Source organism: Pristiophorus japonicus, chromosome 8 (assembly GCF_044704955.1).
Source record: "Pristiophorus japonicus isolate sPriJap1 chromosome 8, sPriJap1.hap1, whole genome shotgun sequence".
NCBI classification, from domain to species: domain Eukaryota; kingdom Metazoa; phylum Chordata; class Chondrichthyes; family Pristiophoridae; genus Pristiophorus; species Pristiophorus japonicus.
In genome coordinates this window covers 208,167,975-208,181,693 of record NC_091984.1, presented here as the reverse complement: position 1 = coordinate 208,181,693, position 13,719 = coordinate 208,167,975, and the positions used below count along the sequence as shown (strand labels likewise).

Below are 13,719 nucleotides of genomic sequence, written 5' to 3'. Positions count from 1 at the left end.
TGGCTTGGTGCGAGTTAGGACATGAGCTGCTGAGTTTTGGATGACCCCAAGTTTACGTAGTGTAGAATGTAGGAGGCCAGCCAGGAGTGAATTGGAGTAATCAGTCTAGAGGTAACAAAGGCATGAATGAGGGTTTCAGCAGCAAAAGAGGTGAGGCAGGGTGGAGGCGGGAAAAGGCAGTTTTAGTTATGCCGTGGATATGTGGCTGGAAACTCATTTCAGGGTCAAATATGACACCTAGGTTGTGAACAGTCTTGTACACACTCAGATTGATGCTAGGGAGAGGGATGGAGTCAGTGGTTAGGGAACGCAGTTTGTGGCCAGATAATGGCTTCGATCTTCCCAATATTTAATTGGAGAAAATTTCTGCTCATCCAGTACTAGATGTTGGACAAGCAGTCTGACAATTTAGATACCAAGCAGGGATCAAGAGAAGTGGTGGAGAGGTAGAGCTGGGTGTCGGCAGCGTACATGTAGAAATTGACTGTGTGTTTTTGGATGATATCGCCGAGGGGCAGCATATAGATGAGAAAGAAGAGGGGGCCAAGGACAGATCATTGGGGACACCAGAGGTAACGATGCAGGAGTGGGAAGAGAAGCCATTGCAGGAGATTTTCTGGCTACGATTAAATAGATAAGAATGGAACTAGGCGAGTGCAGTACCACCCAGCTGGACGATGGTTAAGAGGCGTTGGAGTGGTCAACTGTGTCAAAGGCTGCAGACAGGTCCAGAAGGACGAGGAGGGATAGTTTACCTTTGTCACACTCATAAAGGATGTCATTTGTGACTTTGATGTGAGCCGTTTCGGTACTGTGGCAGGGGCGAAAACCAAATTGAAAGGATTCAAACATTGAATTCTTGAAAAGATGGTCATGGATTTGGGAGGTGACAACACGTTCAAATACTTTGGACAGGAAAGGGCGTTTGGAGATGGGACGATAGTTAGCAGGCAAAGTGGGGTCAAGGGATGTGTGTTTTTTGAGAAGGGTGATAACAGCAGATTTGAAGGAGAGGCGAACAGTACCTGAGGAGAGAGAAACGTTATCAATGTCTAATTGTTAAATCAAAGGCTAATGATATCTGTGAGTGTTTAGTGGAGTGGGTAGCATATTGAAATGCCACATGAGCAGTCTAGTATGCAGCACATTGTCACAACAAATGTCTTGCATTGCAATTTAGTGTCATCATCATCATAGGCAGTCCCTCGAGGTCGAGGATGACTTGCTTCAACACTAAAAATGAGTATTCAGGTGACTGATGAACTCATTTTAAATGGTGGAAGATGCCAGTGCGTGAATTATTTTAACGTGGGGTGGCCATTGCACACCGGCCACCACACAGGCTTGACGGAGCAAGGTCTGGGTCCAGTGGCGAGGGGACCCAAGACGACTGGAGACCAGGCTCCACTGCATGTGCCAATACATACACACAAACTCAAACATACTGTCCTTCCTTCCTCCTTCCCACAGCCTCGTGCTCCAAACTGCTCCTCTGACTGTCCCATGAAGTCGGGCTTTTTTGATTTATTTTTTGCAAGGAGTGGAGTGCAGGATAGGCGAGGAGTGGCGGGCGGGACGGGTGAGGAGCGGAGGGAGGGACGGACCGGCGAGGGCCGGAGGTCGGGACCAACGAGGAGCGGAGGGCAGGACGGGCGAGGTCCGAAGGGCAGGACAGACCTCCGCACCTTGCCCGCCCCGACCTCCAGACCGTATGTATTGCTACCGATCTCATTCCACAAACCTCCACTCCACCCCCATGGTAAATACACACTGACACAGTGCCACACTAGTACTGGTCAGAGGTCCCACTGCGAATCTATAATGGAAAGTTGAATATCTTCACTAAAGTTGGTCTTGATGATATAATTTATTAGATCAAACTGGGCAGAGAGATGCAGTATATTTAAATAACAGGCTAAGAGGAACCCACTATTTAAACAAGGTAGAAGAAGCCCAGATTTGGCAACATGTCTTGGAAATGCTAGTGCTTGAAACTAAGATGCAAAGTAATCAAATGGTTCCTCGGTGACACTGTACTATGAATTTTATTAAGGAGAAATTTATCATTGTTAGGGTGCTAGAAAAATGTAGCATTGATAACACCTCTCATGATCTTCTGATTTTCTTCAGTCCACAAGGAGCTCCAACATGAATAGCATGGAGATATTTACCTTGCACACACACTTTGGGTTCCCATCTGGATCTGTGAGAGTTCCACCATAATAAGCAGGGAGCTGTTCTGCATCAATATTTTGTAATAGTACCTCCTTCCAATTACCTGCAAATCAAAGGCAAAGCTAGCTAAGACCAAGCAAAGGCAGTTGTAACAGATCTTCACAGGCAGAATTAGGCTTGAGTCATTTTCATTTATTAAAATATTAAGTCTAAGGGTGCAGTTGGCAAGCAGAGACCAGTAGCTGGAGATCAGGTTCCAGCCAGCAGATGTGGGTTCACATTATCTGGTTCCTGTCTGGCTACAACTGTTACCATTCTGCCCTGGAGAGAGTTATGCACATGTCCAGATACCATTCCATACTCCTCTGGGTGGCCACTAGATGCCCACCACCCACCCGAATAGCACTCCAAACAAAAAATCACTCCCACAAGAAGGATTAGGCCCATCAAGGCTAACACTATTCATCCGTGCTTGCACTATCGCAACAATCCTGAAGTCACATGACCTGGAAGGACCTCGTCACGCTATGTTTCAGGGGGCAGGGGTGCTACATGTGTACTCTATGCCTCGGCACACATGCCTACAGAATCCTCCAATTTTGACATTTATGCTGTGATTAACTACCCTCACGCTGCTGCTGTTCAGTAGCCTATTTTACATACTTCTGTTACCTACAAAAATTCTGAGAGAGCTAGAAGTGCAGCGCAAGAGAAAAGTCTGCCCACAGATCCTCCTAAGGAGATGGTACTCAGTAAGATAATGGGACTAAAGGCAGATAAATCCCCTGGACCTGATGGCATCCTAGGGTCTTAAGAGAAGTAGCGGCAAGGATTGTGGATGCATTGGTTGTAATTTTACCAAAATTCCCTGGATTCTGGGGAGGTCCCAGCAGATTGGAAACTGCAAATGTAACGCCCCTATTTAAAAAAGGAGGCAGACAAAAAGCAGGAAACTATAGACCAGTTAGGCTAACATCTGTGGTTGGGAAAATGTTGGAGTCCATTATTAAAGAAGCAGTAGCAGGACATTTGGAAAATCAAAATTCGGTCAGGCAGAGTTAGCATGAATTTATGAAGGGGAAGTCATGTTTGACAAGTTTGCTGGAGTTCTTTGAGGATGTAACGAACAGGGTAGATAAAGGGGAACCAGTGGATGTGGTGTATTTGGACTTCCAGAAGGCATTTGACAAGGTGCCACATAAAAGGTTACTGCACAAGATAAAAGTTCACGGGACAGGGGGTAATATATTAGCATGGATAGAGGATTGGCTAACTAACAGAGAACAGAGAGTCAGGATAAATGGTTCATTCTCTGGTTGTCAACTAGTAACTAGTGGGGTGCCGCTGGGATCAATGCTGGGGCCCCAACTATTTACAATCTATATTAACGACTTGGAAGAAGGGACTGAGTGTAATGTAGCCAAGTTTGCTGACGATACAAAGATGGGAGGAAAAGCAATGTGCGTAGACACACAAAATCTGCAAAAAGACATAGACAGGCTAAGTGAGTGGGCAAAAATTTGGCAGATGGAGTATAATGTTGGAAAGTGTGAGGTCATGCACTGTGGCAGAAAAAAAATCAAAGAGCAAGTTATTATTTAAATGGTGAAAGATTGCAAAGTGCCACAGTACAGCGGGACCTGGGGGTACTTGTGCATGAAACACAAAAGGATAGCATGCAGGTACAGCAAGTGATCAGGAAGGCCAATGGTATCTTGGCCTTTATTGCAAAGGGGATGGCGTATAAAAGCAGGGAAGTCTTACTACAGCTATATAAGATATTGGCGAGGCCATACCTGGAATACTGCATTTTGGTTTCCATATTTCCGAAAGGATATACTTGCTTTGGAGGCAGTTCAGAAAAGGTTCACTAAGTTGATTCCAGTGATGAGGGGGTTGATTTATGAGGAAAGGTTGAGTAGGTTGGGCCTCTACTGATTGGAATGCAGAAGAATGAGAGGTGATCTTATCGAAACGTATAAGATTATGAGGGGGCTTGACAAGGTGGATGCAGAGAGGATGTTTCCACTGATGGGGGAGACTAGAACTTGAGGGCACGATCTTAGAATAAGGGGCCGCACATTTAAAACAGAGATGAGGAGAAATTTCTTCTCTGAGGGTTGTAAATCTGTGGAATTCGCTGCCTCAGAGAGCTATGGAAGCTGGGACATTGAATAAATTTAAGACAGAAATAGACAGTTTCTTAAACGATAAGGGGATAAGGGGTTATGGGGAGCGGGCAGGGAAGTGGAGCTGAGTCCATGATCAGATCAGCCATGATCTTATTGAATGGCGGAGCAGGCTCGAAGGGCCGTATGACCTACTCCTGTTCCTATTTCTTATGTTCCTATGTACCACAAAGCTTCATTTGTACCTGACCTCATCAGTGCAGGATGAATGGCCTGGGGCACTGTACTGCAATTTCAGAAACAGCTTTACAAAAATTATTCCAGACATTGTAGTATAATAAGGGTAGGATGCGGACTTAGTCCCGGTTCGCAATTTTTGTGCTTCCTCTCCCATTTCTATGATCCAACCGGATTCTCCGGTTAAAAGTTTTTGTGCATTGACATTGCTCATAATGAATGGGGAAGAAAGGCAATGAATATAAATAGTACCACTGCTGCTGTTCCAGGCACTGCAAACAGGCAGCCAATTGTAGTGTTTTTTTTCCATGGCAGCCACCCCTGTTGTATCAGATATTACCAGAATGTTTATCTGTGCTGGGTTGTCCAGCACATTTTGCTTCATTTGCAGCAAAAATAATGGGTGCGTAGGGCTTTTATTCTGCTGATGAATCATTAATTTATAATGGGGAACAAAGAAATGGCGGACCAGTTAAACAAATACTTTGGTTCTGTCTTCACAAAGGAAGACACAAATAACCTTCGGGAAATACTAGGGGACCGGGTCTAGTGAGAAGGAGGAACTGAAGGAAATCCTTATTAGGCGGGAAATTGTGTTAGAGAAATTGATGCGATTGAAGGCCGATAAATCCCCGGGGCCTGATAGTCTGCATCCCAGAATACTTAAGGAAGTAGCCCTAGAAATAATGGATGCATTGGTGATCATTTTCCAACAGTCTAACGACTCTGGATCAGTTCCTATGGACTGGAGGGTAGCTAATGTAACACCACTTTTTAAAAAAGGGAGAGAGACAACGGCTAATTATAGACCAGTTAGCCTGACATCAGTCGTGGGGAAAATGTTGAAATCAATTATTAAAGATGAAACAGCAGCGCATTTGGAAAGCAGTGACAGGATCGGACCAAGTCAGCATGGATTTAAGAAAGGGAAACCCTGCTTGACAAATCTTCTAGAATTTTTTGAGGATGTAACTGGTAGAGTGGACAAGGGAGAACCAGTGGATGTGGTGTATTTGGACTTTCAAAAGGCTTTTGACAAGGTCCCACAGAAGACATTGGTGTGCAAAATTAAAGCACATGGTATTGGGGGTAATGTACTGACGTGGATAGAGAGCTTTTTGGCAGACAGGAAGCAGAGAGTCGGGATAAACGGGTCCTTTTCAGAATGGCAGGCAGTGACTAGTGGGGTGCCGCAGGGCTCAGTGCTGGGACCCCAGCTATTTACAATATACATTAATGATTTAGATGAAAGAATTGAGTGTAATATCTCCACGTTTGCAGATGACACTAAGCTGAGTGGCGGTGAGAGCTGTGAGGAGGACGCTAAGAGGCTGCAGGGTGACTTGGACAGGTTAGATGAGTTGGCAAACGCATGGCAGATGCAGTATAATGTGGATAAATGTGAGGTTATCCACTTTAGTGGCAAAAACACGAAGGCAGAATATTATCTGAATGGTGTCAGATTAGGAAAAGGAGGTGCAATGAGACCTGGGTGTCATGGTACATCAGTCATTGAAAGTTGGCATGCAGGTACAGCAGGCGGTAAAGAAGGCAAATGGTATGTTGGCCTTCATAGCTAGGGGATTTGAGTATAGGAGCAGGGAGGTCTTACTGCAGTTGTACAGGGCATTGGTGAGGCCTCACCTGGAATATTGTGTTCTGTTTTGGTCTCCTAATCTGAGGAAGGACATTCTTGCTATTGAGGGAGTGCAGCGAAGGTTCACCAGACTGATTCCCGGGATGGCAGGACTGACATATGAGGAGAGACTGGATCGACTGGGCCTGTATTCACTGGAGTTTAGAAGGATGAGAGGGGATCTCATTGAAACATATAAAATTCTGACGGGAATGGACAGGTTAGATGCAAGAAGAATGTTCCCGATGTTGGGGACGTCCAGAACCAGGGGACATAGCCTAAGAATAAGGGGTAAGCCACTTAGGACTGAGATGTGGAGAAACTTCTTCACTCAGAGAGTTGTTAACCTGTGGAATTCAGTATCGCAGAGAGTTGTTGATGCCAGTTCATTGGATATATTCAAGAGGAAGTTAGATATGGCCTTTACGGCCAAAGGGATCAAGAGGTATGGAGAGAGAGCAGGAAAGGGTACTGAGGTAAATGATCAGCCATGATCTTATTGAATGGTGGTGCAGGCTCGAAGGGCCAAATGGCCTACTCCTGCACCTATTTTCTATGTTTCTATGCAATAGAATACAAATGTGTACCATTCTTAATATACTCCAATTCATTTTGTTATGCATCTACATTTCAAACCCCAGTAAAAGATGCCCAAGAGTGAGAATTCTACATTACAGACAGCCTATTTATTGGTGCTGTACCATAATATATATATTCTGGCAATGCTCTAGCTCAGTGGTTCTCAATTGGATTAATAATCATGGACCCCCCATCTAAATTATAATACGATAAATGCTGACTGTAAAGTTCATCAATGTCCTGTTAAAGGGACTTGCATGAAATTTTGCCAGGGCTGTTTGATATGAACATTGATGTGATTGTCGAGGTGAAAACTTTTATTTTTCTTTCAGCTGATAGGTAACCCTACAGGTTCAGCAACATGCCTGCTGAATAGTTCACCGCATGACGCCTCCCTGCTCTTCCAGTAGTGAGATTCGGCTTAATGGATCATTGCACCGCTGCTGAGTGTTGGTATGTTTTTCCTCCCTCCTCTGCTGTTTACCGACCTGTCTGCCCTGGCATATCGCTGACATGCTGCCTGGTGCATTTCTGCCATCGGGACCCAGTCAGCAACTGGGACCGCGGCTTTAGTCCGGGTTCAGTCACAGGCCCTCCTGCCATACTCAGGGAACGCTCAGCTTGATCGTCATCCCAGGCCTTTGGACACGGCTGACATGGCGACTCCTTCCTACCCTCCCCCAGTCCCAGCCCTGTGAATCCATTCCCGGTGTGTCTGGGGCCTCCAGTCTCCTCTCTCCGGATTCTACTAATCTGTTTACATATCTGTTTTGGCCCCAGTGCCCGCCCGGCAATCACTTACCAGTGTCTCGTAGTGAGAGTGCACCAGGCTCCCAGGCCAGACATCAAACTCCCCGGTGCGCAATCTCTCGGCTGCACTGCTCGAGTGGATAAAGGAAATTATAATAACGGCCAACAGTGCACCCGACTTGCATCATCGCAGCATTGGGTCACATTCATATTCTTTCACAGACCACCTGGAAAGTCTCTAGGGACCCCAGTTTGAGAACCACTGCTCCAACTAATGTTGCCACATTTATGACCAGCCTGTGTCCAAACCATTGTGATACAATAAAGCTCATTTCCTGTTGTTAAGCTGATGTCCTTATAATGGTAAACAAAAATGTTTCCTTTTTTAAATTCAATGTGGTTGTTCCCTGTACAATATAACTCAAGTTTCATATTGATTGTTTTCTCCGACAATTAACTTTTAACTTTGTCTAAGCATTTGCAATTCCTCAGATAATTAAACAGTCCGTGCCCACATGTAGCAAGACCTGGACAAGATCCAGGCTTGGGCCGATAAGTGGCAAGTAACATTCACACCAAACAGGTGCTGGGCAATGACCATCTCCAACAAGAGAGAGTCTAACCATCTCCCCATGACATTCAATGGCATTACCATAATCAAATCTCCCGCCATCAACATCCTGGGGGTCACCTTTGACCAGAAAATAAATGTGGCTACAAGAGCAGATCAGAGGCTGGGTATTCTGCAACGAGGAATCGCAGGATAGCGCAGATGAATACGTGGCTTGAGCAGTGGTGCAGCAGGGAGGGATTCAAATTCCTGGGGCATTGGAACCGGTTCTGGGGGAGGTGGGACCAGTACAAACCGGATGGTCTGCACCTGGGCAGGACCGGAACCAATGTCCTAGGGAGAGTGTTTTTTAGTGCTGTTGGGGAAGATTTAAACTAATATGGCAGGGGGATGGGAACCAATGCAGGGAGACAGAGGGAAACAAAAAGGAGGCAAAAGCAAAAGACAGAAAGGAGATGAGGAAAAGTGGAGGGCAGAGAAACCCAAGGCAAAGAACAAAAAGGGCCACTGTACAGCAAAATTCTAAAAGGACAAAGGGTGTTAAAAAAACAAGCCTGAAGGCTTTGTGTCTTAATGCAAGGAGTATCCGCAATAAGATGGATGAATTAACTGTGCAAATAGATGTTAAATATGATGTGATTGGGATTACGGAGACGTGGCTCCAGGATGATCAGGGCTGAGAACTCAACATCCAGGGGTATTCAACATTCAGGAAAGATAGAATAAAAGGATAAGGAGGTGGGGTAGCATTGCTGGTTAAGGAGCAAATTAAGGCAATAGTTCGGAAGGACATTAGCTTGGATGATGTGGAATCTATATGGGTAGAGCTGCAGAATACCAAAGGGCAAAAAACGTTAGTGGGAGTTGTGTACAGACCTCCAAACAGTAGTAGTGATGTTGGGGAGGGCATCAAACATGAAATTAGGGGTGCGTGCAATAAAGGTGCAGCAGTTATAATGGGTGACTTTAATATGCACATAGATTGGGTTAACCAAACTGGAAGCAATACGGTGGAGGAGGATTTCCTGGAGTGCATAAGGGATGGTTTTTTAGACCAATATGTCGAGGAACCAACTAGGGGGGAGGCCATCTTAGACTGGGTGTTGTGTAATGAGAGAGGATTAATTAGCAATCTCGTTGTGCGAGGCCCCTTGGGGATGAGTGACCATAATATGGTGGAATTCTGCATTAGGATGGAGAATGAAACAGTTAATTCAGAGACCATGGTCCAGAACTTAAAGAAGGGTAACTTTGAAGGTATGAGGCGTGAATTGGCTAGGATAGATTGGCGAATGATACTGAAGGGGTTGACTGTGGATGGGCAATGGCAGACATTTAGAGACCGCATGGATGAACTACAACAATTGTACATTCCTGTCTGGCGTAAAAATAAAAAAGGGAAGGTGGCTCAACCGTGGCTATCAAGGGAAATCAGGGATAGCATTAAAGCCAAGGAAGTGGCATACAAATTGGCCAGAAATAGCAGCGAACCCGGGGACTGGGAGAAATTTAGAACTCAGCAGAGGAGGACAAAGGGTTTGATTAGGGCAGGGAAAATGGAGTACGAGAAGAAGCTTGCAGGGAACATTAAGACGGATTGCAAAAGTTTCTATAGATATGTAAAGAGAAAAAGGTTAGTAAAGACAAACGTAGGTCCACTGCAGTCAGAATCAGGGGAAGTCATAACGGGGAACAAAGAAATGGCGGACCAATTGAACAAGTACTTTGGTTCGGTATTCACTGAGGAGGACACAAACAACCTTCCGGATATAAAAGGGGTCGGAGGGTCTAGTAAGGAGGAGGAACTGAGGGAAATCCTTATTAGTCGGGAAATTGTGTTGGGGAAATTGATGGGATTGAAGGCCGATAAATCCCCAGGGCCTGATGGACTGCATCCCAGAGTACTTAAGGAGGTGGCCTTGGAAATAGTGGATGCATTGACAGTCATTTTCCAACATTCCATTGACTCTGGATCAGTTCCTATGGAGTGGAGGGTAGCCAATGTAACCCCACTTTTTAAAAAAGGAGGGAGAGAGAAAACAGGGAATTATAGACCGGTCAGCCTGACATCGGTAGTGGGTAAAATGATGGAATCAATTATTAAGGATGTCATAGCAGTGCATTTGGAAAGAGGTAATATGATAGGTCCAAGTCAGCATGGATTTGTGAAAGTGAAATCATGCTTGACAAATCTTCTGGAATTTTTTGAGGATGTTTCCAGTAGAGTGGACAAGGGAGAACCAGTTGATGTGGTATATTTGGACTTTCAGAAGGCTTTCGACAAGGTCCCGCACAAGAGATTAATGTGCAAAGTTAAAGCACATGGGATTGGGGGTAGTGTGCTGACATGGATTGAGAACTGGTTGTCAGACAGGAAGCAAAGAGTAGGAGTAAATGGGGACTTTTCAGAATGGCAGGCAGTGACTAGTGGGGTACCGCAAGGTTCTGTGCTGGGGCCCCAGCTGTTTACACTGTATATTAATGATTTAGACGAGGGGATTAAATGTAGTATCTCCAAATTTGCGGATGACACTAAGTTGGGTGGCAGTGTGAGCTGTGAGGAGGATACTATGAGGCTGCAGAGCGACTTGGATAGGTTAGGTGAGTGGGCAAATGCATGGCAGATGAAGTATAATGTGGATAAATGTGAGGTTATCCACTTTGGTGGTAAAAAAAGAGAAACATAGAAAATAGGTGCAGGAGCAGGCCATTCAGCCCTTCTAGCCTGCACCGCCATTCAATGAGTTCATGGCTGAACATGAAACTTCAGTACCCCCTTCCTGCTATAGAAACATAGAGAGACAGACTATTATCTGAATGGTGACAGATTAGGAAAAGGGGAGGTGCAAAGAGACCTGGGTGTCATGGTACATCAGTCATTGAAGGTTGGCATGCAGGTACAGCAGGCGGTTAAGAAAGCAAATGGCATGTTGGCCTTCATAGCGAGGGGATTTGAGTACAGGGGCAGGGAGGTGTTGCTACAATTGTACAGGGGCTTGGTGAGGCCACACCTGGAGTATTGTGTACAGTTTTGGTCTCCTAACCTGAGGAAGGACATTCTTGCTAAGAGGGAGTGCAGCGAAGGTTCACCAGACTGATTCCCGGGATGGCGGGACTGACCTATCAAGAAAGACTGGATCAACTGGGCTTGTATTCACTGGAGTTCAGAAGAATGAGAGGGGACCTCATAGAAACGTTTAAAATTCTGACGGGGTTAGACAGGTTAGATGCAGGAAGAATGTTCCCAATGTTGGGGAAGTCCAGAACCAGGGGACACAGTCCAAGGATAAGGGGGAAGCCATTTAGGACCGAGATGAGGAGGAATTTCTTCACCCAGAGAGTGGTGAACCTGTGGAATTCTCTACCACAGAAAGTTGTTGAGGCCAGTTCACTGAATATATTCAAAAAGGAGTTAGATGAAGTCCTTACTACTAGGGGAATCAAGGGGTATGGTGAGAAAGCAGGAATGGGGTACTGAAGTTGCATGTTCAGCCATGAACTCACTGAATGGTGGTGCAGGCTAGAAGGGCCGAATGGCCTACTCCTGCACCTATTTTCTATGTTTCTATGTTTCTATGAGTGACTCACCACCTGACTCCCCGCCACCTAAAAGGCACAAGTCTGGAATGTGATGGAATATTCTTCACTTGCCTGGATGAGTGCAGCTCCAACATCACACAGGAAGCTCGACACCATCCAGGACAAAGCACCCCATCCACCACCTTAAACATTCACTCCCTCCACCACCAGCGCACCATGGCTGTCGCGTGTACCATCTACAAGTTGCGCTGCAGCAACTCACCAAGGCTTCTTCAACAGCACCTCCCAACCCTGCCTAGAAGGACAAGGGCAGCAAGCACATGGGAACACCATCACCTCCAAGTCATACATCATCTTGACTTGGAAATATATCGTCATTCCTTCATCGTCGCTGGGTCAAAGTGCTTGAACTCTCTCCCTAATAGCACTGTGAGAGTACTTTCACCACAAGGACTGCAGCAGTATAAGGCGGCGGCTCACCACCACCTTCTCGAGGGCAATTATGGATGGGCAATAACTGCTGGCCTTGCCAGAGACGGCCATATCCCAGGAATGAATAAATTAAAACTAGTAGGATAATGAAGCTGAAACAGGAAGCCCTCGGAGTTTAAATATGCACCTACACGTAAACAAAATATGCAACCACATGCAAACACTCAAGGTTATTCTCATTGTAAATCTCACAACAAAAAACAACTCTCAATGTGGCAGAGACAGTGTCGCCTTGTGCAGTTTACAAGATTATTTGTGTGTTCACAATACAAAGGTGTGCATCAGGTTATAATAACTGGTGAGAAGGAACTTACCTCCTAATACTTGAATTTTCTTACGTGTGTCTTCACTGAGAAAATGCTTTATCAGGTTGTAGGCCACGGGGAAAATCTTTGGTGCTGTTATGATCACAGAATAAGCCAGTAATCAAAAAAGACTAGAGCACTGAAAATTCCATGTATTGTTCTCATAGACACAGATGAGAAGCAGAATTTCAAAGCAATGCAATGTTTTTCTCCCCATTTCTCCTAAAGGCACTGATCCTTGCTGGTGTTGTCCCACTGATGACAACAGTCCTCCAGCACTTTGCCCGAGTGGCCAGTCTCCATGGGTGAGCATAGGCATTACCACCGATTTTAAGTCAGCCTGCCTAGTAGGAGCAGGGCAGGCCAGGGGTTAAAATCGAGTTTTGGAACTTGCCGCACCATCCCAGAATCGTTCAAGCAGCATGCCATTTCAATTGGCAATTTTGTGGCTTTCACACGTCCCAGATATTTTGGGGCCTAATTACAGAGGCATGGTTGCAGTCTGATATCATTCTCTCGTGCATGCGATTTTAACCCGGGATCAAAAATAAACCCGCTCAGTCCCGGACTGGGGATTGTGGCCAGAGGAGGCCCGGGTAAGTCATTTTTAAAAAGGTTAATTGTGGGCTCGGAGGAGTGGGAGTGCTCTAATAAACAGTTTAATTCTATATCCTTTGTTGATAACTGACACTATTGGGTACCACATCACCTCTACAATGTGGGACCACATGAAAATACTTAAGCAAATTGCAATAATTCATCTAAAATTATGAGCTAGCATGCATTTATAACCTTTCATGTCCTTAAGTGCCTCACAGCCAATAAGAGACTTTTGAAATGCAATCACTGTTGTTTTGTAGCCGATTTGCATAGCAAGATTCCATAAACAGCAAATGAGAGAAATTACCAGAAAATCAGGTTTTGGTTGAGGCCAAGGCATTATGAGAACTCCCAACCCTGATCTTCTTCAGATAGTAGATTCAGCTAAACGTACAGAAGAGGCTGGTTAAACCTCTAACAATGGAGGATTCCCTCAGTACTGCACTAATGTGTTAGCCTAGATTGTGCACTTACGTTCCTGGAGCCATGGGACGTTTTACTACATTAAAGGTGCTACATAAATGGAAGTTGTTGTTGTTGGAGACCAGAGTGCTACCACTGAACCAAGCTGACTATTAATAGAGAGCCATGTTTTCGATGGAACACCCAAACTGTTTCACTCTTGACCTTATTCAGATAACCAATTCAGACGACTTGCAGAATAATTTCCATGCCCCACAGACAATCATTTTCCATGCATTTACA

General features: G+C 45.2%; 1 protein-coding gene across 5 annotated transcripts in view; it reads right to left on the bottom strand.

Annotated features, from left to right (window-relative positions):
- LOC139268975 (SEC14-like protein 2) overlaps positions 1–13,719 on the bottom strand; it is a 90,732-nt gene that overhangs the window by 30,277 nt on the left and 46,736 nt on the right. For all 5 annotated transcript variants that reach the window (XM_070887883.1, XM_070887882.1, XM_070887879.1 and 2 more), the window contains 2 exons: positions 12,424–12,507; positions 2,172–2,278 (listed from right to left, as the gene is read on the bottom strand). In XM_070887883.1, coding sequence (XP_070743984.1) covers positions 2,172–2,278; positions 12,424–12,507 — 191 coding nt within the window. The remainder of the gene's footprint in view (positions 1–2,171; positions 2,279–12,423; positions 12,508–13,719) is intronic.